Below are 26,892 nucleotides of genomic sequence, written 5' to 3'. Positions count from 1 at the left end.
ATCATCCTAGCCCAGTGCTTGACAAGGATCAGCTCATACATGAAGAAAAGCTGGGTTAAGTTAAACCTGCTCAACAAAGAGATGCTTCTGGTTGGCAGAGTGTAATGGTCCTCACTCAAGGATTGGTCAGGAAACATGGGCTAGTGGTCAGGGACATGACCCATGAAGAGCAGGGGAGTTGTTGTTAGGGGACCCAAGGCCCTCCCACTCCACCAGGCTCCAACCTAGAGTCCTTTGGGGCCACCAGTGGTCTGGCAACTGAGGCTGCTTAAGGCTGCCCTCCCTGGGCCACTTCCTATCTCACCCACCTGAGGCCAGTTCAGTCCAAGGTTTTCCTCTGCTGGGATAGTCAAAACTAGGGATGTAAATAACATGTAAAAACAGTAACCGTGTAACCGATTAAAATTCTGTCGGTTACATGGTTAAACATTTACTCAGGGAAGTAGGGTTGCAGGGGATGCTGCAGCACCCCCATATTTTACGAGGTGCTCTGCTACCACCCCACATCCTGGGATCCCCTCTGCTGCCCCCATGCCTGGGTCTCTGCTGCTGCCCGGGGTTTCAAAGCTTGCGCCACATGCTACAAGTCTATGCCTAACAGCGATTCCCATGACTCCTGTCTCCGATATCTGGGAGAGTCTCATCAGGCAGAGTGCTGAAAAATCTGCAAGGCCTTCAAGCCACGTATTAAGAAAGACTTTCACCTTAAGCAGTTGCTCATGGAGGCCGCGTTACAACCACCAGCCCCTGACCAGCCGGCACTGGCCGCAGCTTCCTTGGTGCGAAGTGCCCCGGCATGCATGCGCGACCCAGCACTGCACAGGCACCGAGACAGGATGACCAACCTCAGCACTGGTCGACCTCTCTGGCACCAACTAAATGTCACAAGAAAGGGGAAAGAGGGCGCTCTCCCCAAAGAGCTACTAGCTGCTCAAAGAAGCTCCCAGCACACAAAGACAGATTGCAGGTCCGAGCCAAGAACTGGCACCGTCGACTCCGGCGCCACAGGCCCCGTTGAATCCAGTACCCAGCGGATTCAGTGCCAACGAATATCTGGAGGAGGTCCTCGAACACCCTGCCACCCCCGACACTTTCGAGGCAGCAAAAGACCTCATTGAGTTGTTGGTGCCAAATCCCCTCCCGTGCAGGAAGAAGCCCAAGAGGGTGTCTTCCAGAAGAAAGCCGGCAGTGATGCGCCACTCGAGGTCACTGTCTCGGCACCACTCCCGTTCAAGCTTGGCATCCTATTATTCTCCGGTACCCGCAACCCAGCGCTAGGTTATGGCACCAGAAGCGAACCCCACAGCAGCATCCGCCATGACTGCATGCCAGTCCATGATGCCATTGGTCACCTGGCACTAGAGGAGTGCAGCACCGACAACCTCACTGGCATCGAGTGAGAGGCACCGGTCCCAGTCCCAAGACTCCCAGTACCGTTCGCGGTCCCGGTCAGCCATACACCGCTCCCCAGCTCCATGGCACCCTGCGGCCACTCAATGTTCAGCACCACCCGGGTCCTCTCCGTCGACAGCCTCTGGCTCCGAGGCCGACTCCGGTCGCTCCAGCTACAGCAGACATCAAACCGTGGCCAGCAGAGAATCCCACTCAGCATGGCAGCCACAATGGCCTCCTCCGGGTCCATGGCACCTGCTGGACCCCATGGGCCTACCACCAGCAGCAGGGCATCACCTCCAGAGCCTCTACGTCCGGGTAATCCATGCAACACCATTCCAGGTTGCCACACAGGTATGCATCAAGGACAAGGGATGCCACTCTCTCCAGGCTGCTCCCGGATTCCCAAGAGCAACCAGCACTTCCAGGCCCAATGCCCGAGGCAGTGCCAAGCACTGCGACACCTCAAGAGGTGTCAGCCCGCCAGGCCCTGAAGTGACCCAGGCATATGGGGACACACAGGAGGGTCTAGATGAGGGCAACCAGCTGCACCTCACTTCCTCCTCTTCCCCAGACGAGGTGGTGGTGGGCATATCTGTCTCAGGACCACCACTGATCGATCATGGGGCTCACCAGGAGCTACTCCACAGGATTGCCCTCAATATGGGACTCCAGGCAGAAGAAACAGTCGAGCGAGGGGATCTGATGGTGGACATCCTGACGCTCGAGGGTCCCTCCTGAGTCGCACTTCCTTCCATAAAGATCATACAGATGAATTACAATGTTATATGGCAGACCCAGCCTCCATCATGCCAGTGGCCAGGGAGATAGAAAGGAAATACTTCACCCCTTCCCAGGGCTACGAGTTCCTGTTCTGCCATCTGACTCCCTGTTCCCTAGTTGTTTCAGCAGTCAGTGAGAAGGAACAACAGGGCCAACAAAGCCTCGGCCCCAAAGGCCAAGGAGTCGAAGCATTTGGACCTCTTCAGTACCCTCTAGCTATGCATAGCCAACCAGCAGGCAATCCTTATAGACATAACTTCAACTCTTGGACATCATTGTCCCAGGACTCACACTCTGAGCTTGCGGTGTTAATCGAGGGGGAAAAAGGCTATGGCTAAGACTTCGCTACAAGCTTCCCTCGATTTAACTGACTTTGCGGCCAGAACCATTGCCTCAGGGGTAGTCATGCAACGTTCAGTGTGGCTCCAGGCATCAGGCCTCCCTTCAGAGGTCCAGAATACCCTCCAAGACCTTCCCTTTGAGGGCTTGGGCCTTTTCTCAGAGCAAACAGACTCCAGGCTGCACAGTCTTAAGGATCGCCAGGGATGCATACGCCAGCAACCCAGAGAAAGCCCTTCAAACCTCAGCCTCAGCAGCATTGGCAGTATCAACTCCACCCCAAACAGGAGCTATATTGCAGGAGGGGCAGAAATAACAGGCATAGACAGCAGAATAATGCGCCTAACCAAGGCCAGAATAAACCCCAGCCTGGAATCAAGCAAGGGTTTTGAAGGTGCGCCTGAGAACAGTGTACCAACCCACTTCCCGGATCCATCCCCACGGTTTTTAAACCGGCTATCCCACTTCTACCATATGTGGTCCCATATAGCATCAGACCACTGAGTCCTATGGATGGTACAGGTGGGATACTTCCTCCAGTTCTCCTCCTCCTTCCCTCCCTCCCACCCACCTTCCCTGTTCCTCTTCAGGGACCCCTCTCACGAGCAACTCCTTATGCAGGTTTGTTCGCTCCTCGAGATAGGTGCAGTGGAGGAGGTTCCACAGGAGCTAAGGGGAAAAGGGTTTTACTCCCATTACTTTCTAATCCCCAAGGCAAAGGGGGGGTCTTTGACCCATTTTAGGCCTTCACAGACTCAACAAATTTATGGTCAAACTCCGGTTCCATATGGTCTTCCTAAGCAGTGTCATTCCATCGCTGGTCCAGGGGATTGGTATGCTGCCCTCGACATGAAAGACACACACTTCCATATTGCCGTTCATCCGGTGCACCGACACTTCCTCTGGTTTGTCGTAAACCAATATCACTACCAGTTCACGGTTCTCCTGTTTCGCCTGTCTACAGCCCCTGAGGTGTTCACAAAATGCTGGCGGTGGTGGCGGCCTCCCTGTGGAAAAGGCAAGTTCGAGTGTATCCATACCTCAACAACTGACTACTGACAGGTCATTCCAAGGACGAGGTCCAGTCCCACATGGTGATGGTCATGGACACATTTCACAGACTGGGGCTCCTCCCAAATCGTCACTCATACCTACCCAAAAGATAGAGTTTATAGGGGCAATCCTGGATTTGGTACAGGCAAAAACAAGCCGTCCAGAGCCCAGGTTCCAAGCCATAGAGCAGATTGTCAAATCAATGCTTCAGTACCCCACCACGATAGGTGTTATCTGCATCTAATAGGGCAGGAGTCGGCAACCTTTCAGAAGCGATGTGCTGAGTCTTCATTTGTTCACTCTAATTTAAGGTTTCGCATGCCGATAATACATTTTAACATTTTTTAGAAGGTCTCTCTCTATAACTCTATATATTATATAACTAAACTAGTGTTGTATTGTAAAATAAACAGGGTTTTCAAAATGTTTAAGAAGCTTCATTTAAAATGAAATTAAAATGTTGATCTTATGCTGCCGGCCCGCTCAGCCTGCTTCTGGTCTGGGGTTCTGTTCACCTAGGCCGGCAGCTGGCTGAGCGGGGCCTGCGGCCAGGACCCCGGCTGGCAAGGGTCCGTCAGCCAGAACCCCAGACCAGCAGCGGGCTGTGCGGGGGCTGGCAGCCAGGACCCAGAGGGCTGGAGTCAGGGCTGGGGGCTGGGTATGTGAGGGGGTGTAGGTGTCAGGGCAGAGGGAGCGCTGGGTATGGGTGGGGGTGCCAGAGTCAGGGCTAGGGTTGCGGGTGGGGGGGGATGAAGGAGTCAAGCAGAGGGCTGGGTATGTATGAGGAAGGTACAGGGCTCAGGGCAGGGGCCTGGAGGGGGTGCGGGGCTCAGGGAAAAGTGTGTGGTGTGTGGGGTCGGGGCTCAGGGGAGAGTGCTAGGTGACTGCCCCCCTAAAAACTCTCAACCCCGCTGCTCCTTGTCCCCTGACTATCCCCTCCTGGGACCCCACCCCCTATCTAAGCCTCCCTGTTCCTTGTCCCCAGACTGGACTCTACCTTCTACCTGTCCCCTGAGTACCCCGACCCTTATTCACACCCCTGTCCCCAGCTAGATCCCCGGGACTCCCATGCCTATCCAACCACTCCCTGCCCCCTGACAGGACCCCCAGAACTCTTGACCCATCCAACCCCCCCCCCGCACTCCCTGCCTGCCCCAACCCCTTTCCACACCCCTGCCTCCTGACAGGACCCCCAGAACTCCCAACTCATACAACCCCACCAGCTCCTTGTCCCCTGACCACCCCCTTCAGAGACACCCCCACCCTAACTTCCCCCCCGAGGACCCTCCTTGCTCCCGGTCCCCTGACTGCCCTGACCCCTATTCACCCCCTGCCCCCTCACAAACCCCGGGACTCCCATGCCCCATCCAGTCCCCCTCCGCCTCTAACCCCCCCCAGGATCCCACCCCCCCGCTCCCTGTCCCCTAACTGCCCCCACCCCTTATCCACCCCCCCCTCAGCCCTGGGCCCCTTACCATGAGGCTCCACACAGAGCTAGATACGCTGCTCTGCGGGAGCACACAACCCCGCCCCTCTGGTTGAGTGGGGAGCGTGTCTGCCTCCCCGCGGAGCCAAACACTGCCCTCGGGAGCGCGCAGCCCCAACCCCCAGAGCGCTGCGCGCGGCGGCATGGCTCCAGGGGAGGGGAGAAGGTGGGGGAGGGGCCGGTAGCTTGCTGCGCTCGGCACCACGCTCCGGCCCAGGAGCGCGGACCCCCCAGCTTGCCGTGCCGGGAGAGTGGGGCCATTTGCTCACCCCGTGCACACAGCTATGCTTCTGCTCCCTGCCCCCACGGGGGAAGTGGAGGGCAGAGGAGAGCGCGTTGGGCTGGGCAGGATTTTTAGTGGCATGCTGGAGTCCTGGCAGGCTCCAGCGTGCCATTAAAAATTGGGTCGTGTGCCGTCTTTGGCACACGTGCCATAGGTTGCCGACCCCTGTAATAGGGCACATGGCAGCATGTATGTACATGGTCAAGCATGCCCGTTTGAGATTCAGGCCCATACAAGCATGACTCGCACTCTCTTACCATCTGTAATGAGACCCCCAGGACCTTGTGGTGATGATACTGGAACAGGTTCTAGAATCCCTGCGTTGGTGGCTGGACCGACCAGTGGTCTGTGCAGGCGTCCCCTTCGCCAAGCCCCAACCTTCTCTGACATTAGTAACAGACCCATCAGATCTGGGCTGCGGCGCACCCTTAGGAGATCTGAGGACACAAGGCTTGGGGTCAAAGGACAAGATACCTCTCCATATCAGCCTGAAGGATCTCAGGATGTTTCATCTGGCCTGCCAAACCTTTCATGCCACATTGCAAGGTCGCAGCATGACAGTCCTGACAGACAACACCACCGTCATGTTCTATATAAACAAACAAGGTGGAGCCCGCCCCTCACCTCTCTGCCGCAAGGCTCTTCTTCTCTGGGACATCTGTATAGCCCAATCCATTCAGCTCAAAGCATCGTACTTTCCAGGGGTACGGAACGAGCTGGAGGATCGCCTGAGCAGGTCATACCACATGCATGAGGGGTCAATCAGATCGGACATCATACAGTTAATCTTCCGAAAGTGGGGTTATCCCCAAGTAGACCTCTTCACACCAAGAGCAACAGACAGTGCCCTCAGTTCTGCTCATTCCAAAACCACAGTCCGGACTCAATCGCCGATGCATTCCTAAAACCATGGGGCAAGAGTCTAAAGTATGCCTTTCCTCCTATCCCGCTTGTCCACTAGGTCCTCCTCAATATTTGCAGGGACAGGGCAACGGTAATCATGATCACCCCATCTTGGCCCCAGCAGCATGGGTACACAACCCTCCTAGACCTGTCCGTAGATGCCCCGATAGCCCTGTCCCGCCACCTGGATCTGATCACGCAGGACCATGGGCACCACCTCCACCTGCAATCTCTACATCTCATGGCTTGGAAACTCCATGGCTAAATCCCATGGAGAGCCAGTGCTCTCAGTCAGAGAGACAAATTCTTCTCAGTAGTAGGAAACCTTCCACTAGGGCTACCTACCTGGCAAAATGGAAAAGGTTTTCCTGTTGATGTGAACCCAAGCCCCTTCAACCTCTCCAGGCTCCTGTCCCAGTTATTTTAGACTACATCCTACACCTTAAGCAATAGGGTCTATCTCTTTCCTCCATCCTGGCGGCCATTTCAGCTTTCCATCCAGGGGAGTCTGGGCACTCAGTGTTTTCAAATCCCATTGTGGGGCGATTCCTCAAAGGGCCAGAGAGGGTGTTCCCGTATTCTCACCCACCAGTCCCAGCCTGGAACCTGAACTTGGTCCTCTCCAAACTCATGAACCCACCATTTGATCCCCTGGCCACTTGTTCCCTCTACCTATCTTGGAAGGTGGCTTTCCTGGTGGCCATTACATCAGCAAGGAGGGTGTCCAAGCTGAGAGTCCTCACCGCCGAAACACCTTACACGGTGTTTCATAAGGACAAGGTCCAGCTTAGACCACACCCCAAATTTCTCCCCAAGGTAGTCTCCCAATTCCACATGGGTCAGGACATTTGCTTACCAGTGTTCTTTCCAAAACCTCACACGAGCCCGAGACACTGCAGCCTATACACACTAGATGTATGGAGAGTTTTGGAGTTCTACATAGAGCGCACAAAATCTTTCCACAAGTCGATCCAATGGTTCATCGCCATAGCTGACAGAGTGAAGGGCCTTCCTGTGTCTGCGCAACGCATATCATCCTGGATTACAGACTGCATTTGCACGTGCTATGAGCTGAGCAAGGTCCCAGCCCCAGCAATTACGTCTCATTCAACAGAGTGCAGGCATCTTCAACAGCCTTTCTGGCTCAGGTCCCTATCCAAGAGATCTGTAAAGCAGCTACCTGGTCTTCGGTGCATACGTTTACAGCCCACTATGCTGTCAACCAACAGGCCAGAGATGATGTGGTAGTCGGCAGAGCTGTTCTTCAATAAATCGTTCCAGGATTCCTACACTCCTCCAATGATAAACTTGGAAGTCACCTAATTGGAATGGACATGAATCATCACTCGAAGAAGAAAAGACAGTTACTTACCTCTCATAACTCTTGTTCTTCGAGATGTGTTGTTCATGTCCATTACAATACCCACCTCCTTTCCCCTCTGTCGGAGTCAATGGCAAGAAGGAACCAAAGGGAGGTCAGGCCAGCAGGGTAATATATACACTGCCATAAGGGCGCCACTCTAGGAGGCTCCCCTGCTGTCCCGACGGGAGCTGCTAAGGGAAAAAGTTTCTGACATCCATGCACATGGCACGTGCACACCTAATTGCAATGGACCTGAACGACACATCTTGAAGAACAACAGTTACAAGAGATAAGTAACCATCTTTTCTGCGGGGAATGTTCTGCACAAATTCTGCATTGCGCAGTGGTGCAGAATTCCCCCAGGAGTACACAGTACAAAATACAGTAGCATGCCTCTTGCACAACAAGGATTACCATGAGCTCATCAGAGATGTCTTTTACTTGCTACTTTGGTTCCCCCTAGAATGTCACATCAAATTCAAACTCGTGGTCTCTATTTGGGAAGCTTTTAATGGTCTGGGACCGGGATACCTGAAAGGCCATCTAGAGCTCTGTGACAAGAACTGGACTTCAGTCAACAACTCTGCCCCGTGGCACAACATAGCTGTGTACTGCAAGGGGGAGACTTGTTTATATAGAAGACAGAGCTTTCTCAGAGAACTGATTCAAGATTGCAGAAGAAATTCCTGCAGGATCAAAGAACCACTGCAAACCTCACCACTTTCCATTCTAAAGTTCAAATGCTCTTTAAACTTACCTTCGTTAATAATAACACAGCATACATATGCTTAAAAAAATAAAATAACAAGAAATCCATGCACAAATTTCCCCTTGGGGAGAGGAAGGAAGAAAGAGCACCACACAATAAATGTTAGTCATGTCACTTAATGTGCTTTTGGAAGGCACTCAGATACTATGGTGATGGGCACAATACACAGTCTTGAATATAAAAGCAGCTTTTTCAGTTTTAGTAATCTTAAATGTTACATGTAACAATAGATAATAAATGTTCAGACAGAGGCGTAATTTTGTTGTTGTTCATGGTGTCCCTTTAACTTCATGTCTTAACAAGTTTAATAAAAAAATTTAGAGCCGTGTTAAATAAAGAACAATTATTCCCAGAATTTATTATACACAAGAATGACAAACAAATGTAACCAGACTGTTCAGTTATATTTTGCCACTAGATGGCTCTGGTTACTTATCTATGTTCTTTGGTTGCAAATAGCTTTGTGTCTGAAGGTGGAAGTGATCATACCATTTCCTGTATTTCCAAATACATAGTTTGGTCCCACTTGTAGCCTAACCAGTGAGTTATTGTAATTGAACAAATATTCTGAAAAAGTCACTTTTTCTGTTCTGTTTTATTCATACTGTTTAGTTATCAGTGTTGGCCCACAGTTGAAGTTATATGACAGAGTTCTTAAATGTTATGTTTCTGTAGATATCAGACATTCAGGCACGGACAGTAGTACTTGCATGGTCCCCTCCATCCAGTGCCATCAATGGGGACACTGACAAGAATAATATGCCGGAGGTGTACATTTATGAAGTTCTGATTTCAAACACCGGAAAAGATGGAAAATACAAAACCGTGTATACGTAGGTATTTGTTATCTTTATTAGATTACTGATGCCCTGAACTTTGTACATAAGCCTATTTTAAAAACTGCCTTTTATCTACAGAGTGAGATAATGAGACATCTCACAAGACTTCACTTTTGAGGCAAATTGTTTTAATCAGTAAGATGAAACTGCTTTATTTCCCAAATCTTTACCAATAATTTACTATGTAAAGGCTTGACCCTTTAAGGAACAGAATGCCTTCATCTTCCACTGACTGTACTTTGGTTGACTACAATGGAAGTTAAGGTTTCTGAAATGATACAGGATCAGAGCGAAATCTTTTTTGTTTACTTACTTCAATTTGTACTACTATTACTACCACCAAAACAAAGGTATGTTTCCAAGGTTCTGGGACCCTGTAAACATGCGGGCCTCACCCCTGCTGTGCCTTCTGCTGGTCATCTCCAGGAATTAGCTCTCCAGCCGTTGAAGCGCCCTCTGCAGGCCGGTGTCCCACTAGCGCTTGCTAGCCCCCATGTCCCTCCCAGGACCCCAGTGCCCCTTTAACTGGGTCCTGCCCCCTAGAAGTACCCCCACAGTCTGGGTCTCCGCCTCCCAGGGAAGCTCCCACCCACTATCCCCACTTGCTTCAGTCTTGGCTACTGGCAGTCCTCATCTAGCCCCCATTCATTGGGGCAGACTGCAGCGTATAAGCTACTCATCACAGGCAAAGGGTTTTGGACCTGCTGCCTCTGGCTACCCATGGGCTTCCCCTGCAACCCAGTACCTAATAGGCGTTACCAGGCCTGCAGCCTGGGGCCTTCCTAGGCTGGACTCCCTTGGCCTTTCCCCTGGCCTGCTCCACTCTAGATACCTGATTAATCTCCCTGCAGCCAGGCCCTTCTCTTTCTGAATGCAAAGAGAGACTGCTGAGCGCCTGTCTCCCAGCCTTTTTATACAGGCCAGCTGTGGCCTGATTGGGGTGTGGCCCAGCTGCAGCCGCTTCCCTAATCAGCCCAGCTTTTAGAGCTGCAGCTCTCTCCAGGCCTGCTTTTACCACTGCAGTCCTCCCAGGCAGGAGCGGGGGATCACCCCGCTACAGACCCCATGACAGTCTTTTAACTTTTTATTACTTCCAGAACACAATATCCTGGCAACAGCGAAATGTAAGCAAAACTTAAGCCTCACCAACAGAATCGTAGACCCTTGCAACTCTTTCCCTAAAACAAAGGGACAAGAGATGAGCCTTCACAACGTAATCTAAAAGCTACCCAAACCAGCTAATGGATGCCTTCCTGGGGGCTGCACTTCTTGCTTGCCTCTCACAAGTAGGAATATGCAGAGGCCACCTCAAAGAATAAAAATAATTATTTACCATAGTAATTATGGTTATTCAAGTGTGTTGTCTCTGCATATGCACGCTACCTGCCACCATCCCTTCTTCCTCAAAGTTCTATACTCATAGGACTTGGGTTTAGTGGAAGGAATGGGGCTAGGGCTACACAGCCCTTTTAAAGCCTCATTCTGAATGTAAAATGGTGTGAGAACTAGTTGTATAAATTGAAGTAATTGGGGCTCATTCAGCCCCAGTAAGAACTACTCCAGGTGTGCTGGTATTCCCATCTCTGGTGTTCCCACAAATGTGAATATACAGTGGCAGCTCTCTTGAAGAATCAGTTACTATTTTAAGTAATGATTTTATTTACCTCAGGGAGGTGTGAAAATCAGTGTTTATAAAGCGTTTATGTACATGTTTAGTATTTTAAGATATTACTGTCATATAGTGTCCACCTAAGGATAGGACTCAAATGATATCTCACACATTGGGGGACCACGTAAAGTGAAGGACAATCTTTTTTATATAAAAGAACTGGAAACCAAAAGATAGATACATCTTTAATAAAACACCACTAAATATACTGGAACAACAAAGCATTAGGAAATAGCGTGGAACAATCCTGCACTGCAAGGTGGATTGATTAAATTAGTTCCCTCTTTAATTTCTGTTATTCTGAGACAATATTTTAAACAAAATTATACTTCTTTCCAGTGGAGAAAAAACTAGTGTTACCATAAATGATCTCAGGCCAGCAACTGATTACCATGCAAGGTAAGTACCCTTCTTTTTATCTATTAAATGCAATGGAAATTTTTAGAGTAACTTTCCAAATTTGAAACTATTCACTGTAATTAGTATGTATAACAGTATGAACACAGTAACTGACTTTGATTTCTTCAGTCTTTACACCAGACATGCTGCTCTTCCTCTGATGATCACTATAATTTATGAACTAGCCACAGATGAAATGTTGATACTCTCAAATGAAGAGTAGTGAACTCTTTCTCCCTGAGGTCCAGGACTGGCAGACTCTGGAAGCCAGTTGTGGTGCTCACTACACCATGCTCCCTCCTTCTCACTTCATGCTACCAGAACGCCCCTGACACTCTCCCTTCCTTCTTCTTATGGCAGCATCAGCACAGGAGGTGAAGGAGCCATTTCTGCCAGGTTTCCACCAATGGAGAGCTCACCTACACAAAGGGAATTCTCCACTGGTTATTTCTGGACATTTTAGGGCCACTTTGTACTATTAAGACAGTAGCAGGCAAGAGAATCTGACCGATTATGCACTGTTACAAGGGTCCCTAGTTCACTATAATTCTGCAGTTCCAGCAGGAACTGCTGCACAATTCATGGCCCGTGGAAGAAATGGCAGAGGGTGGGGAGAAGATGCCATGCTTGGTTCCTTTTCCTCTCTCTCTATCTCTCTCTCTTGTTTCTAATTTAGATGCTAGTTAATGAGACTTCAGACTAACAAAAGGAGGTGGAGAATACACATTTAACTGGATAAATATGTATTTAAGTGCCTAACATTAGGTATCCAGGCATGAACATTTTGGCCTAAGTATGAAACATGAAGTCCTTAAACCACAATGGTTTTTAGGTTTTTCTCTAATTAATGCAGGTAGGTGGTCAATAATAAAGACCAAACTTAAAGTTATGATATGTTATGTTTTTCTTTCTGGTGTTGCACAAATTGTGAAAATTGGTGGAAGTTGCTTAAATTCTTTCATGTATCTGATACTCTGCATATCAATACATCTCATAATGTCTGTCTTTTAAATAATTGGCTTTTAGTGTTCTTGTAGTTTACTGCATATTTATGGAATGTGTACAATATTAATCTGCTAATATCTGAAAACAAAATATGGAGGTTGACCAATAAATTTCAGTGTTTTTGTACGCTTTTGTCTTTGGATAATTTTTTTTTAATACATTGGTCACCATTAAAAGTCTACCTTTACCTTTGGTTATCACATAGTGGTATCCAGTATACTGCAAGAGGATAACTGTGGTTTCTCATATATAACTATAGGGAGGGTAGTTGTTGACTGATGGGAACCACTATGTATGTATATCCAAAGCAGTCTATTGCATTTCCCCTTTACATAAATTGTATTGAGCAGAAATTTTCCACCTTTTTTTATTATTTACTTTTAACTATAACATTTGGAGGGGATGGGAATATGCTGTTTTTTGAATGTTATGAACTCAAAATATAGTTCAGGTTCTACAGAAATTGTATCTTTACATTCTGAAACAAAATGTTATTGACCTCTTTTTCTACTCTAGAGTCCAAGCAGAATGCAACTGCATAAAGGGAAGCCCTTCAGAAGCTGAGAGTTTTACAACAATGAGCTGTGAACCTGATACTCCAAATCCTCCAAGGATAACTAACCGGACCAAAAATTCTCTCACTCTGCAATGGAAGGTAAGACTTGTTTTAAATGACCACAGGATGAGATTTAATACCTGCTTTAAGTGCAAATCTCAGTATAACCTTAAGAGTGGAATTACAGTTGTTGGAAGTAATGCAGTATTGAATCAACCCCAAAGGATGTTTTCAAAGTTTATTACTGCATTCATTTTTATGTGTTATTTTTTTGTTTCACAGTGACCATCAGCAACTATTTACACTGTAAAATATTTGTTATCAAATGAATGCTTCAGAATCTAAACTTTTGCATTTAAAAAAGAAATGTGTTAATTTTGGTGTTGAGACTCCTAAAAACATGAACCCAAGTATAAATTGTTATCTTTGTGAGACTGCAGACATTCTGAACCAATAGCCTAAAGAAACATAAATTGCTCTGTTCATCTCAGTTGAATTGTTCACACTCTGAAACTTAAAGATGGCCAACTTAAGTGTCAACATAGCTAACTAAATCACCACTGATCATTTTAGCAGTAACATCCAGCTAAAGTAAAAAGTGGAGTTGAGGACAAATAGATATGTCACTTAAAGTTTCAACTTTTAAAATTTAAATAAGAACTTGTCTCGTCATTTGCAGATTATTTCAAAATCTAAAACATGGACTATTTTTTAAATGACTTATTGATATGCAGTATTTTTGTTTATTAAAACTTAGTCAAAACCATTTCTGTTTGCACTTCAAGGTCTGTACGGTATATTTTTGTCAAATTAATTTGTTACAAAATGTAGTTTACAAAGACTATTGTGCATTTAACTGAGTTTATGTTGATTCTCTGTTTTCAGCAGAAAATGGGGTGCACAACCTATTTTTGTAGGAGTAAGTCACTTATGGAAAAGAATTCCTGTCCTATGGACTTTCGTAGGCCTGGAGAAGTATTTTCGCCATTTTTCAGGATTCAAAGATAAATGTAGAAAAAGCAGAAAAAGAACAAGTTAAGGCCATCATAATCTATAGGGTGTTTTTTTAATGTAGTAAAGGAAATGTAATAGGCAAGATCATCAGCCATCACACTAAGAAAATCTCTGTGGCTGTAGTTTGGCTCTTGTTGGAATTATTAATACATAGTATTGCCACATTGCCAATTCACCAGATCTGAAGGCCAAATGGTATTTGTACAGTTGCTCTAAACATGTCTAAAATGCCTACATAATAAACAATTACCACATCCACACAGTAACAAACATTCATAAGCATTTGATGAGAATATTCACAAAAGGATCAGTCCCAGGGATAACCCTCTCATCCTGATTTGCTTCAGCATCATTAGGTAGGATCTGATAAATACTCCTAGGAAGCCTGATTCTTTTATACAGTGTAAGAAACAAGTGATGTCATGATGACTATTCTCTTATCTTAAAAAATAGTTTTTGGCTAGTTTGGGATTGACCTTTAAGCCTGTAGACAAGAGTTCATGAGTGGGCCTCTTTCTTCAAGATAACATTGCTGTATTAGGCATCATTATAAGTTAATCATGTCACAAAACAACTTTTCTTTGTTTGTTAGAACCAGTTCTGATAATTAGATGCTTCTCTTCTCTTATTAGCCACATTTTGAGCTCAGCATTTTTACAACTTACCTTGTAACTTACCAGTTACATTTTTTTCCTCAAGACCTTCCCATAGCTGCTAAAAACCCATGGCATAAACTACAAAACACATATATATTCCTTCATTAAGATAAGCTAATGTAACCCTTTATATACCCTTTAACCTATCTAACCCTCCTCAGAAAATTGCTATAGGATGGTATTTGACACTGTTGCCAGAATATTTTTCAGAGGTGTGTGTTGCCAATAAAAGGAGAGTTGAGGTAAACCTCAAACAGCCAGCATCAGAGAGCAGTTTTTTCACCTCTAATCGTGACTTGATTGGAACAGGTGACCTATAAATGAATGTCTCTAGCCCATTGCCATTTTTCTAAAGTGATCTTGTCCTGCTGCTATTGTGTCCTAATTTTATTCTTTTCTTGTTGCAGACATCTTGTGACAATGGTTCTAAAATACACAATTATCTTTTAGAATGGGATGAGGTAAGCAAGTTTGCTGTATTTATACTATTTTTCTCTTTATATTTTTTTTAAAATAGTTTTATGTGAATGTGAACATATCTTCAGAGGAAAACTATGACTAAGGTTAAGATTTTGGCAAGAGGATTTTTATTAAAATTCACGGGCAGGATGCCGGCAATAAACTATAAATTATGGAATCTAGAGCTCAGCACCACGGGGCTAAACCTGAAGCCCTGCACAAGGGGTAGGGAGGCACTGACAGCTGGAGCCCTGCCAGCTGCAGGGCAGGGTTGGCAGCTGGAGCCCCACTGGCCACTGCGGGGTGAAAGCAGAAGTCACGGATGGAGGTCTGTTAAAGTCACAGAATCTGTGACCAAATTGTATCCTTAATTGTGACCTATATCTTTGAGACAAGTGTTGGTAATATACAATTCATTCCTAAGAAGGTGTCAAAAATACAGCTATATTTCCTCAAATTTTGCTTGCTAAATAGAAAATGGCAGTATTATCAGGTGGCTCTTAAAATTTACATTATTGGGTCACTGTTTAGGGTGGCTTTTTCCTTTCTGGTGGCCCTGTTCTTCCTCCCAGGATCTGTGAGCTGAGAGTCATTTCCATGTGAAGATCTCCTTCCTTGTGTAAGGATGCATCGCTCACCTATCTCCCAACCCATCCCCTTAGACACTTCAGAGCTTATCAGGAGAGGAGTTAGATGGGCTGTGGAGCGGAACATGCACAGCCCTCTTCATCAGCCCTGTGGAGCTAAGGACTGAGAAAACAGCATTTTGAGTTCAATATTCATAACCATGGCATCCTTGGCTTGTTTTGAGTTTAACTGGATGAACGTTCTTCAAGATTTAGCAAACTGTTTTAATCAGTAGATGTGCTTGTTTAATGAACAGTGTAAATAATATGAGTTTTAATTATTCCTTTTAGGGAAAAGGAAATGGAGAGTTTTGTCAGTGTTACTATGGCCAACAGAAGCAGAATAGAATTACTAAACTATCACCAGCAATGGGGTACACCTTTAGACTGGCAGCCAAAAATGACATGGGCATGAGGTGAGTATTACCATGTTATAAACATAAACAATGTAGTGTGTCTACATCCACGTGCATGTATATGTAGGAACAACATATAACAGAATACTGATGAAATTAAATAACGTTATATCCCCACCTAATATACACGATAAGGCATGAGACATATCATTGAATGCTCTTAAACCTCCTAGAGGTTCTTACCACTACATACGATATATTGCTCCTGTTATTAAACCATTTTGATTTTAAAAGATTTAAAGCAGAAATCTTTATTTTGAAGTAATTTTAATAGGTAACATTACACATAAACAGTTATGATAAAATCTTGAAAATTAAAATAAAAACAGACAGAACACCTCCTAGTCCATCTGTGAATATCTGGACATATAGCTCACATTTCCTGTATTGTAAGCTAGTGGAGGGCATTAATCTGTATGGTGGTATATCCTTTTAAAACTAATCACTCTCTAAACATTTTTTAAATCACATATTTTATAGACATAAAAATACACTACTGGCTTTATAATTCCGTTTAAGTAATAAACAATATTTAAGGAGAGCTCTTACAAGAGGAGGGGCCAAATTTTGCCCTAGGTATGATTGAGGATGTCTTTTATTAACATTGTTGGGAACTTTAGGCATCTGAGAGCAGCATTTCATCTAGGTGATGTTACTGACCAAAAATAAATGTTCTGTTTTTATAAATCCTATATGTGTTTAAGTTATTAACCATTATTAATTTCAAGCACATATGAAATACAGCACAAAATATTTGCTAAATTGGAAAAGTACAAAAATGAAGCAGAGAGAAATAGCTAAAAGAAGGTTTCTGAGTGAATTATCGGGGGCCTGATCCATTGCCCACTGGAATCAGTGTGACTCTTTCCATTGATTTCAGTGCGCTTTTGATTGGGCCTACAGAGTAAAAATAATAGATTAAGAACATTTTTTTTAAATTGACACTTTATTTTGTGTTAACGTGCCCATTAGTTACATCTACCCACTGGGTGAATGCTTAGGTATTTTGGCATTTAGTGTGGGGTAGACAGGTCTGTTATCTGCCCTTTTGTTGGGGCCGGGATGTAGGTGGCTGGGTAATCTGGTTGGAGCAAGGGTTGGGGTTGGGAATCAAGCAAAGGGTCAGAGCCAAAGTTGGAGAAAAGGCAAGAATCAGTAACAAGGCAGGAACCTGGAGTCCAGGCAGAGAGGCAGGAACCAGGTCTGATGTAACAGCCAAGTAGAGCCCAGTTGTGTGGACAACTTCCTGTGGCTCTCTTTGGGTTTAAATAGGAAGCCCTGACCAATCAGAGATCCTGGTGTTCCTCCAGTGAGGGCCCGGGGAGACCTCGTGTAACTTTTGTTTTCATGGTTTCTCTGCTTGGCTGGTTAGTAGCAATATGTTGGGTGGGAGCAGGGAGACGACTGTTAACTGACAATCCTGTGGACCCAGTCTCAAGACCTGCGGGGTCATGACGCCTTTCCATTCACTCCATGCATTTAGCATACCTAGATATAGATTTGGGTTGGTTTGTTTGTTTGTTCAAAGTAACTAACTTCATGATATACACACCTCTGCATCTCTGTTCCTGGGACGTTCTTACTAGTGATTTAGTGCAAGTACAAAAATTAATATCGTCCCCAAAATTAGGAAAGTTCTATCGTGTTTTGTGCTCATTATATAGTAATTCTCAAGGTCTGATTTGCATGTTGCCTTTGTGGAAGCCTTTATCACGTGTTGTCTTTTAGTTTTTATTTGTTAAAAAAAAAACGTGGTGAAATTATGGCCCATCTGTTATACTTAAAGATCACAACTTTTTGTTATAGTAGTCACATCATTATAATGTGTTTGAAAACATAAAAAAACAAAAGTAAATAGATATGCAGGGAAATTAAATGATATCATGATGGATTCCACTCTAAAAAGACCCAGATAGTCCAGACAGTGTAGAAGAAATCCAAGTTTTGAAATAAAAGTTGTTAGGTTGCTACCTTTGTTGCGTAAGCCATACAGAGAACTATATTTTCCAGGCTCCCAATAATCCCTCATTCACTCTTGCTTCCTTCCCTAATGATTCTGTTTCGTAATGTCTCTCGTTCTTTCCTGTATCCTTTACTTGCCTTTTGTCTCCAAATAAGGCTACCCAAAGATATATCAGGTAAGGCTGACAAATCAGGCTTTGCCAGATTAGTCAGTGGTCTACACTGTATTTTCATTTACTACAAAATACAAATTTTGTATTGGCAATTCCACAAGAAGCTTAGCTTTCAGAGAGGCTTTACGTGTCCCATTTTTTTGGACTCCTGGAAAATTAACACTTGATAAGTAGTAGGCTCACTTAGAAGTGTACAAGTGTTTGCACAGGTAGCTGGTTAGGGAGCAGAATGAATTTGGTTGGTTTTTTTAGTAAATCTTGGACAAATGAAAACAGTACAGGGCAGAGGTGGAAAGAACAAGCTTTGGCATTAGTTGGATAAAGTACATAAACGTGCAAGTGTTTTAGAGACTTACTGCTGTCCAAATAATGTCACTTCTATATGGATTTTAAAAAATAAATTGTGTTCTTGGTCTATTTGGTTAACAAATATGTATATTAATTCCAGGCCAAACGTTCAAATATGGGCATGTATAACCTGTATTAGCATGACTTACGCACACAGGTACAATTTGTTTGTACAGGATGGTCAACTTCATGTACCAGTATGCAATTACCAGTGATGTGCATGTCTGACAAATTGGCCTGAAACTGTTATAGCAATTCCGTATTATTCTTGTTCCTGCTTCATCCTATTTAGTTTACATACTGTTTGTTTCAAAACAGTGGTTTTAGTGAAGAAGTCCTGTATCATACCTCAGGCACTGCCCCATCAATGCCAGCCAGTCCTATGCTGATTAAAGCTGGAGTTACCTGGTTATCCTTACAATGGACTAAACCCTCAGGAACACCAACAGATGAAGGAATCTCTTATATTTTAGAGATGGAGGATGAGACCTCAGTAAGTGTGAAATAAATATTCTAAATAAGAGAAGAGACCATAAATGAATGTTTTAGCACACGTAATAGTATCTCAATGTAATAACAACACTTGCCATTGACAGGATCTTCTGTTGGGGATGTGATGTTGTTCTAATGAGACTTATGGGTGCTTTTATTACATATACGTTAAATGTAGAGGGAGATGGTAAATTTCATATCATAAAATCAAAATTGGGAAAATATGTGCAAAAAAAATTCACTACAGAAATTAGTATGCAATTGTGATTTTTGTAATCAGCAAGGTTTTTTACTAATGGTTAGGTGATATCAGTAAATAAAATAGAAATATTTAATAATGTCCTTCCATTGTAATGAAATTATATTCTAATATTAAACATTCATGCGTCTCTTGCCTTACGGACATTGCAAATTAGGCTTTGGCCTTGGCAAGAATATACCTTATCCTCAATCCTGTAAAGGGATGAGTCTTGCTAGCAAGTAAGAGGACATTGTTGGAAGGATGTTCTCACTTTCTTTGTGTCCCTGTTTGTTAAAGGGATGTATTTGTAAACAATGAGCAAGTAATTGGTGTCAATTTTGAGCACATCCTTTCTGTGGAAGACCATGTCAGAGATGGTAAGAAAGTGTCCGAGTTTGTGCAGTTTATACAGGCTGTATCCTACTTATACCATGACGACTGCAACAACTAATCATACAATCTTGACCATGAGGCAATTGGTTATTTTCTTTTTCCATGCCTCCCAGAAGTGCTTTTCATGAACAAATTCAGCACATTTGATCACTGTCTTACACTTCAGCATCCCTTGCATTGACTATAGATAAAGTAGCAGATTAAGTTGACCCTTCTTGTTTTAAGTCCCTTAATGGTTGTAGCTCCTGACTAAGGCCCAGGCCCTGGAAAGAGAACCACACAGGCACAGAGATCTGCCCATGCTGTTCTCTTTGTCTATGTTTGCAGTCTTAGCCTCATCTGTATGACTTCTGTGATTATTTTTATACAAATCATGAATCTGATTTTCATTTACAGTAAGGCCTCCTTTTTCCCATTCTAGCAGTGTAAGAGGGCCACAAAGGAAATTGCATTTATGCCCACTTCAAGGCCCCTTTACACAGCCAGAGCAGTAAGGAACCTTACATAAAAGAATCTTGGGCTTATGGTCTTTCAAAGTACTGTTAAATTAAAAAGTTATGGCATTTACCACTCCCATCAGTCCCCTTCTGAATAAGCGACCTTCATTAATTTTTACAAATTTAACTCTATGTAGTATAGTATGGGCTTTTAAATAATTTTCAACGATCATTTTAAAATTAAACAAATTTTATTGTAAATTAAGGTTATTTACTTGATTTCCCATAATTTCCAAGGAAAACCTGTTAATATTGAAATATCATTTGTCATGACTTTTCCCTCCTCTTAAATGAAAATTATGACTTGCTTTTACAGTGACAAAACCATATTGTTTTCCTTTCTTTTGTTATGTCAAACAATCATCCTTATCAGTTATGCTTTTGCTGTTAAGCCCTGATCCTGGAAAGAAACACACCTTGTTTAGCTTTGTACACATGAGTAGTATTCTTGTATAGAAAGTCAAGTACATGTGTAAATCCTTGAAGGATCTTGGCAAAAGTCCCTGTGGTGTGGAACTTGCTCCCCTTGACAATCATTTCAATGAATCATTTTTCAGTGAATCCTGCTATGATTGCCCCTACTACCCTCAAAAGATACGTTAGTATGACCAATATCGGCTACATATTATTTTCTCCTTTTCCCTTTTGTTGCGTTAGAACTTCTGTTTTATAGTCAGAAGATGATGGCTTTATTTTGATTTTATCATATTATTTTGATCATAATTCTCTTATTTCCATTGTACACCATCCCAAATGGTGATGGGTGACTCAAAAATATTTGTTTACAGAATAAAAATTTCACTCAAAGCAGCCTAACAGGTTACTATGTTTCAGATTTTATGAGATCTACTATATGGGGGGAGGGATAGCTCAGTGGTTTCAGCATTGGCTTGCTAAACACAGGGTTGTGAGTTCAACCCTTGAGGGAGCCATTTGGGGATTTAGTTGGGGATTGGTCCTGCATTGAGCAGGGGGTTGGACTAGATGACCTCCTGAGGTCCCTTCCAACCCTGATATTCTATGATTCTAGTCTATATAATCTGGTTTATAAATATATTTCAAGTATTAATAGTTTATTCCTTCTATAGGGATATGGTTTCAAACCAAAATACAATGGAGATGATCTCACCTGCACAGTGAAGAATCTTAGACGTAGTACAAAGTATAAATTTAGGGTAAGATTCTTCAGATTCTTTTGGTTTTATTCATTGCAAAGTTGCTCAGTGTTGGCAGTTGTTTTTTACAGTTGGTTTCTGTGATGAAACAAACTGGTAAGACACTTACTGATACTTTTCTAAAGTACTGTTTGGATAAACTTAAAATATCACTTCATACATTTATTGGTAAGAAACGAGAGCTGCCCAAGGAGAGCATGCCTTCTCTGTAATATGAGAGAGGAAAGCTATTTGATCTTTTACCAGAAGTAATACTTTTTCAATACATTTTAAAATCTCCATTTAATAATTTACGTAGGGCATTCCAGTAACAGCTGCTGTTCAAATTTGGTTTGACCAGCAACCATAATGTTACTGTTGATTACAGTAACAGCTGCTTGTTGCTTGAGGCTGCTGAAAATTAGGCCCCTTAGTTAGGAACCTGAAAAGATTTTAGAACGCAAACTTCGGGGTACTCACTGTAGAATATGTTGGCCTAATCATTTTAACTAGTGATGCTACAACAGTTAAAAAAAAAATTATGAAGGACCAAGTGTGGGAATGCATTAGTCGTGCATTGTTTTGAGCAGGATATCCCCAACATAGTGTAAAATTGGGGCCCCAGCAGTTGCATATGTATTTAAGCTGACAACACTTAAAATGCTTCTTGGAGATAGATCTGTGGGGATTTAATAGCACAATATTGCTCCAAGAACATATTACATAATACAAATTTCAAACGCTATTTTGTTTAACTGAAACATTTTTAAATAGAAGAGGCTCTTGTTCTCCCACACAGTACAAAGAATAAATGCTGTGTTAATCAACTCTCTCATTTCATTATAGATGGAAGAGGTTTAGGAGTAGTAGTAGTAGCATTCCTTAAGATCGTGGAAAGATGGTGTGACAGATTTATTTAATAACTTCCTTGCTTTTGTTGGCACCAGTGATTAGTGCAGTTACTTTTTACATTTCCTACTTTGTATTTCTGTAGCTATTTTCTTAAAAGAAAAAAGTTTTAAAAGATGAGGACTATGTTGTCTCAAGTATTCTATTTTATAATGTTTTGCTTTTATTAAAATGTCACATTTTTTAATATTTTATTAAACTAATCATACAAAATTATTTTTACCACAGTGAGGAACATATGTGATCCAAATTTTAGTACTTCAGTTTCCTTCAGTAGAATAAGTAAAATTTTGTGTAATGTCCAAACTTCTGTATTGCTATTGTATGAATGCTTCCAATGTAATTTTATTTTTGAGGGTTTATAATATATATGTAAATTTTTCTGGTGTCCTAGAAGTTGTGGGGGAAGAATGAGAAGGGTGGGCTTGAAGGCTATTTTCAAACTAATGGGTTGCAAAAGGTGAAGTGAGTAGTTTAGTATAGTATTGTGTAGCTCTAATTTTAATTTTTTTTCAGATATAAAATTTGACCAGCAACCATAATGTGATCTAACTGCTTTTTTAAGTTAAATACTAACTGACTGATGTATCTGCAGTTTAAAAATTTGCCTCTGTGCATATGCAGTTTATACACCTCTATCTCAATATAACGCTGTCCTTGGGAGCCAAAAAATCTTACCGTGTTATGGGTGAAACCGTGTTATATTGAACTTGCTTTGATCCACTGGAGTGCACATCCCCGCCCCCCTGGAGCACTGCTTTACCGCGTTATATCCAAATTCATGTTATATCGAGGTTGTGGTGTATTTGTGTTTAAGGATCATTTATTTAAAAAATACCACTCAGTATTTAAGACTACCAAAAATTCTGTGGCCAAATTTTCAAACCCTTGTACTTACAGTTAGATTCCTAAACTCATACTTGGGCACATAAATGAAAGTAGTGAGATTTTCAAAAGTACCAAGTGCCCACAGATTCCATTAAAGTCATTGGGAGCTGCAGCTTCCTGAATGTGTCTTATCATCAGGCTACTTTTACATGCCTTGAATATAGATTTAGGAGCCTAACTTTAGTCAGGTGGATTTGAAAATGTTGGGGGGGGTTTGTTCATTTGTTTTTTGTTTTCTTTACAACTGTTATAAAATGCTAATTTTTTAATTTTCATTTTTTAAAATATTAAAATTTCGCTGCTGGCAATTCTCTGCCATTTTTCGTTTCAGTGAAGTGGTTGACTACTAAAATGGTATAATATACAAAAATGTGTGATAATTTTCTTTCCTTTGCTGATTTATAACCTATGAATTAAACATATATATAAATGATTTAGACACACTTTGCATTAGCAGCTTGTAGATTACCAAAAATTTACATTTGCTGTTTATAGAATACATATATATATATACATGTATGTGTATATATATATAATTTTTATTTATTTATTTATTTACAGGTCATTGCCTATAACTTGGAAGGCAAAAGCAGTCCAAGTGAGGTAGTTGACTTTACTACTTGCCCAGACAAGCCTGGAGTACCTTCAAAACCATCAGTTAAAGGAAAAATTCGTGCACAAAGTTTTAAAATAATTTGGGGTAAAGTTTTTGTTCAGTTCTATTTTGATACTTTCTTCTGTATTTATAAAAGCAGCAAAGAATCCTGTGGCACCTTATAGACTAACAGACGTTTTGGAGCATGAGCTTTCGTGGGTGAATACCCACTTCCTCAGATGCATGTATTTATGTACATTGGTATGTGAAGAATGACCAATTCTGCTCTCAGTACTACTGCAGTCAGCAGTTTTTCTGGATTAACACTAGTGTAACCATGAGCAGAATATTGACCTAGTGACTTCAGGGTACTTAGGAGGATGCCACAGTAGTCTAACTATCAGGTGTGAAACAGAGCTATGGGAAATTTAGCCTTTTTGGTTCACAGGGGTTCATGAGAAACTTTTTTTTGGTTTCAGTTTGCCTGAGCTCACTCTACTACTGTCTTTGAGTTTCACTTGGAGTTTCTATATTTGAGCTGATTTCAAGGGAAACTTTGCCAAAACTACAATCTTTCCTGGTTTCTGTTGAAAATATATGAGTGAAAGTGTTTCATTGCAGAACTATAAATTGGCTTAGATTCGCTTACAGCTGGACCTGGGTTCACAAACCTTTGGATGAACCTGGTCTGAGCTTTGGGTTTATAATGAAACCAGCAGAGTGAAGAATACTTTCAGATTTTCTAATGAGAGCTTCACACAGCTCTAGTTTGAAATATGTGTACTTCCTGAAGTCCAGGTACAAATTCCCACACAATCTGTCAATCTATGAGTATAAGGTGAATAGAAAAATGCTATTTCTTTTGTTTTTTACAGTGCAAATATTTGTAATAAAACTAAATATAAAGTGAGCACTGTACACTTTGTATTCTGTGTTGTAATTGAAATCAATGTATTTGAAAATGTAGAAAACATCCAACATATTTAAAGAAATGGTATTCTATTATTGTTTAACAGCGTGACTAATCAGGTGATTAATCGTGAATAATAACAACAAAGAAATAGTATTTTTCTGTTCACCTAATACAAGTACTGTGGTGCAGTCTCTCTTTACCAGGGAAGTGGAACTTACAAATGTAGAATTATGTACAAAAAAAAGCTGCGTTCAAAAACAAAACAATGTAAAACTTTAGAGCAGGGGTAGGCCTATGGCACGAGTGCCGAAGTTGGCATGCGAGCTGATTTTCAGTGGCACGCACACTGCTCGGGTCCTGGCCACCGGTCCGGGGGGCTCTGCATTTTAATTTAATTTTAAATGAAACTTCTTAAACATTTTAAAAGCCTTATTCATTACATACAACAATAGTTTAGTTATATGTTATAGACTTATAGAAAGAGACCTTCTAAAAATGTTTAAATGTATTACTGGCACGCGAAACCTTAAATTAGAGTGAATAAATGAAGATTCAGCACACCACTTCTGAAAGGTTGCTGACCCCTGCTTTAGAGCCTACAAGTCCACTCAGTCCTACTTCTTGTTCAGCCAATCACTCAGACAAGTTTGTTTACATTTACAGAAGATAATGCTGCCCTCTTCTTGTGTACGTCACCTGAAAGTGAGAACAGACATTCGCGTGACAATGTTATAGCCGGCATCACAAGATATTTATGTGCCAGATGTGCTAAAGATTCATATGTCACTTTATTCTTCAGTTACCATTCCAGAGGACATCATGCATGCATGGCGGGTTCTGCTTGATAACGATCCAAATCAGTGCAGACTGACGCATGTTCATTTTCATCATCTGAGTAAGATGCCATCTGCAGAAGATTGATTTTCTTTTTTGGTGGTTCAGGATCTGTAGTTTCTGCATCAGAGTGTTGCTCTTTTAAGACTTTTGAAAACATGCTTCTCACCTCGATCCTCTCAGATTTTGGAAGGCACTTAAGAGTCCTAACCCTTGGATCGAGTGCTGTAGCTATCTTTAGAAATCTCACATTGGAACCTTCTTTGCGTTTTGTCAGATCTGCAGTGAAAGTGTTCTTAAAACGAACAACATGTGCTGGCTCATCATCCAAGACTGCTATGAAATATATGGCAGAATGCAAGTAAAACAGAACAGCAGACATACAGTTCTTCCCCAGGGAGTTCAGTCACTAGGTTGTTTAATGCATAATTTTTTTAACGAGCATCATCAGCATGGAAGCATGTCCCCTGGAATGATGGCCAAAGCATGAAGGGGCATATGAAAGTTTAGCATATCTGGCACATAAATACCTTGCAGTGCCAGCTACAAAATTTCCATATGAATGCCGGTTCTCATTTTCAGGTGACATGGTAAATAAAAAGCAGGAAGCATTATCTCCTATAAATGTAAAGAAACTTGTTTCTTTTAGCATGGTTGAACAAGAAGTAGGACTGAGTGGATTTGTAGACGCTAAAGTTTTATATTATTTTCTTTTTGAGTGCAATTATGTAACAAAAAAATTCACATTTGTACGTTGCATTTTCACGATAAAGAGGTCATACTACAGTACTTGTATGAGGTGAATTGAAAAATACTATTTCTTTTGTTTATCATTTTTACAGTGCAAATATTTGTAATAAAAAATAATATAAAGCGAGCACTGTACACTTTGTATTCTGTGTTGTAACTGAAATCAATATATTTAAAAATGTAGAAAAACAACTAAAATCTTTAATAAATTTCAATTGTTATTCTACTATTTAACAGTGTGATTAAAACTACGATTAATTGCGATAATTTTTTAAATCACTATTAATTTTTTTTAGTTAATCACGTGAGTTAATGGCAATTAATTGACATCCCTACATATAAGTAATTAAATCTCTGACCTAGTCATTAAAATAAATCTGCTTAACATCTGGTTTTTCCATTTAAAAAAAAAAAAGCAACTTCTTCTGGAACCCGACAAGGCTCCAATTCAGCGAAGTACTTAAATATGTTCTCAAGTCCCTACCCAATCAGAAAAGCACTTAGGCCCAGACTTCTAAAAGTATTGCTTCACTCAGCATTGTAAAACCAAGTGATTTAGGAGCCCAACTCTCATTTTTAAAAGTGACATAGGTGCTTAAGAGCCTATGTCCTGCTTGTTCTTCGAGTGCTTGCTCATATCCATTCCAATTAGGTGTGCGCGTGCCGCGTGCACATTCGTCGGAAGATTTTTACCCTAGCAACACTCGGTGGGTCGGCTGGGCGCCCCCTGGAG

General features: G+C 42.3%; 1 protein-coding gene across 8 annotated transcripts in view; it reads left to right on the top strand.

The window, feature by feature from the left end:
- The window catches only part of FNDC3A (fibronectin type III domain containing 3A), a 195,036-nt gene that overhangs the window by 120,882 nt on the left and 47,262 nt on the right, over nucleotides 1-26,892 (top strand). For all 8 annotated transcript variants that reach the window (XM_030564883.1, XM_030564891.1, XM_030564938.1 and 5 more), the window contains 8 exons: nucleotides 9,047-9,204; nucleotides 11,219-11,278; nucleotides 12,800-12,938; nucleotides 14,917-14,970; nucleotides 15,886-16,010; nucleotides 18,812-18,986; nucleotides 21,205-21,291; nucleotides 23,629-23,767. In XM_030564883.1, coding sequence (XP_030420743.1) covers nucleotides 9,047-9,204; nucleotides 11,219-11,278; nucleotides 12,800-12,938; nucleotides 14,917-14,970; nucleotides 15,886-16,010; nucleotides 18,812-18,986; nucleotides 21,205-21,291; nucleotides 23,629-23,767 — 937 coding nt within the window. The remainder of the gene's footprint in view (nucleotides 1-9,046; nucleotides 9,205-11,218; nucleotides 11,279-12,799; nucleotides 12,939-14,916; nucleotides 14,971-15,885; nucleotides 16,011-18,811; nucleotides 18,987-21,204; nucleotides 21,292-23,628; nucleotides 23,768-26,892) is intronic.

The sequence above is a fragment of the Gopherus evgoodei genome, chromosome 1, assembly GCF_007399415.2.
Source record: "Gopherus evgoodei ecotype Sinaloan lineage chromosome 1, rGopEvg1_v1.p, whole genome shotgun sequence".
NCBI lineage: Eukaryota > Metazoa > Chordata > Testudines > Testudinidae > Gopherus > Gopherus evgoodei.
The sequence above is the reverse complement of the archived record's forward strand: the minus strand, read 5'-3'. Positions and strand labels throughout refer to the sequence as shown.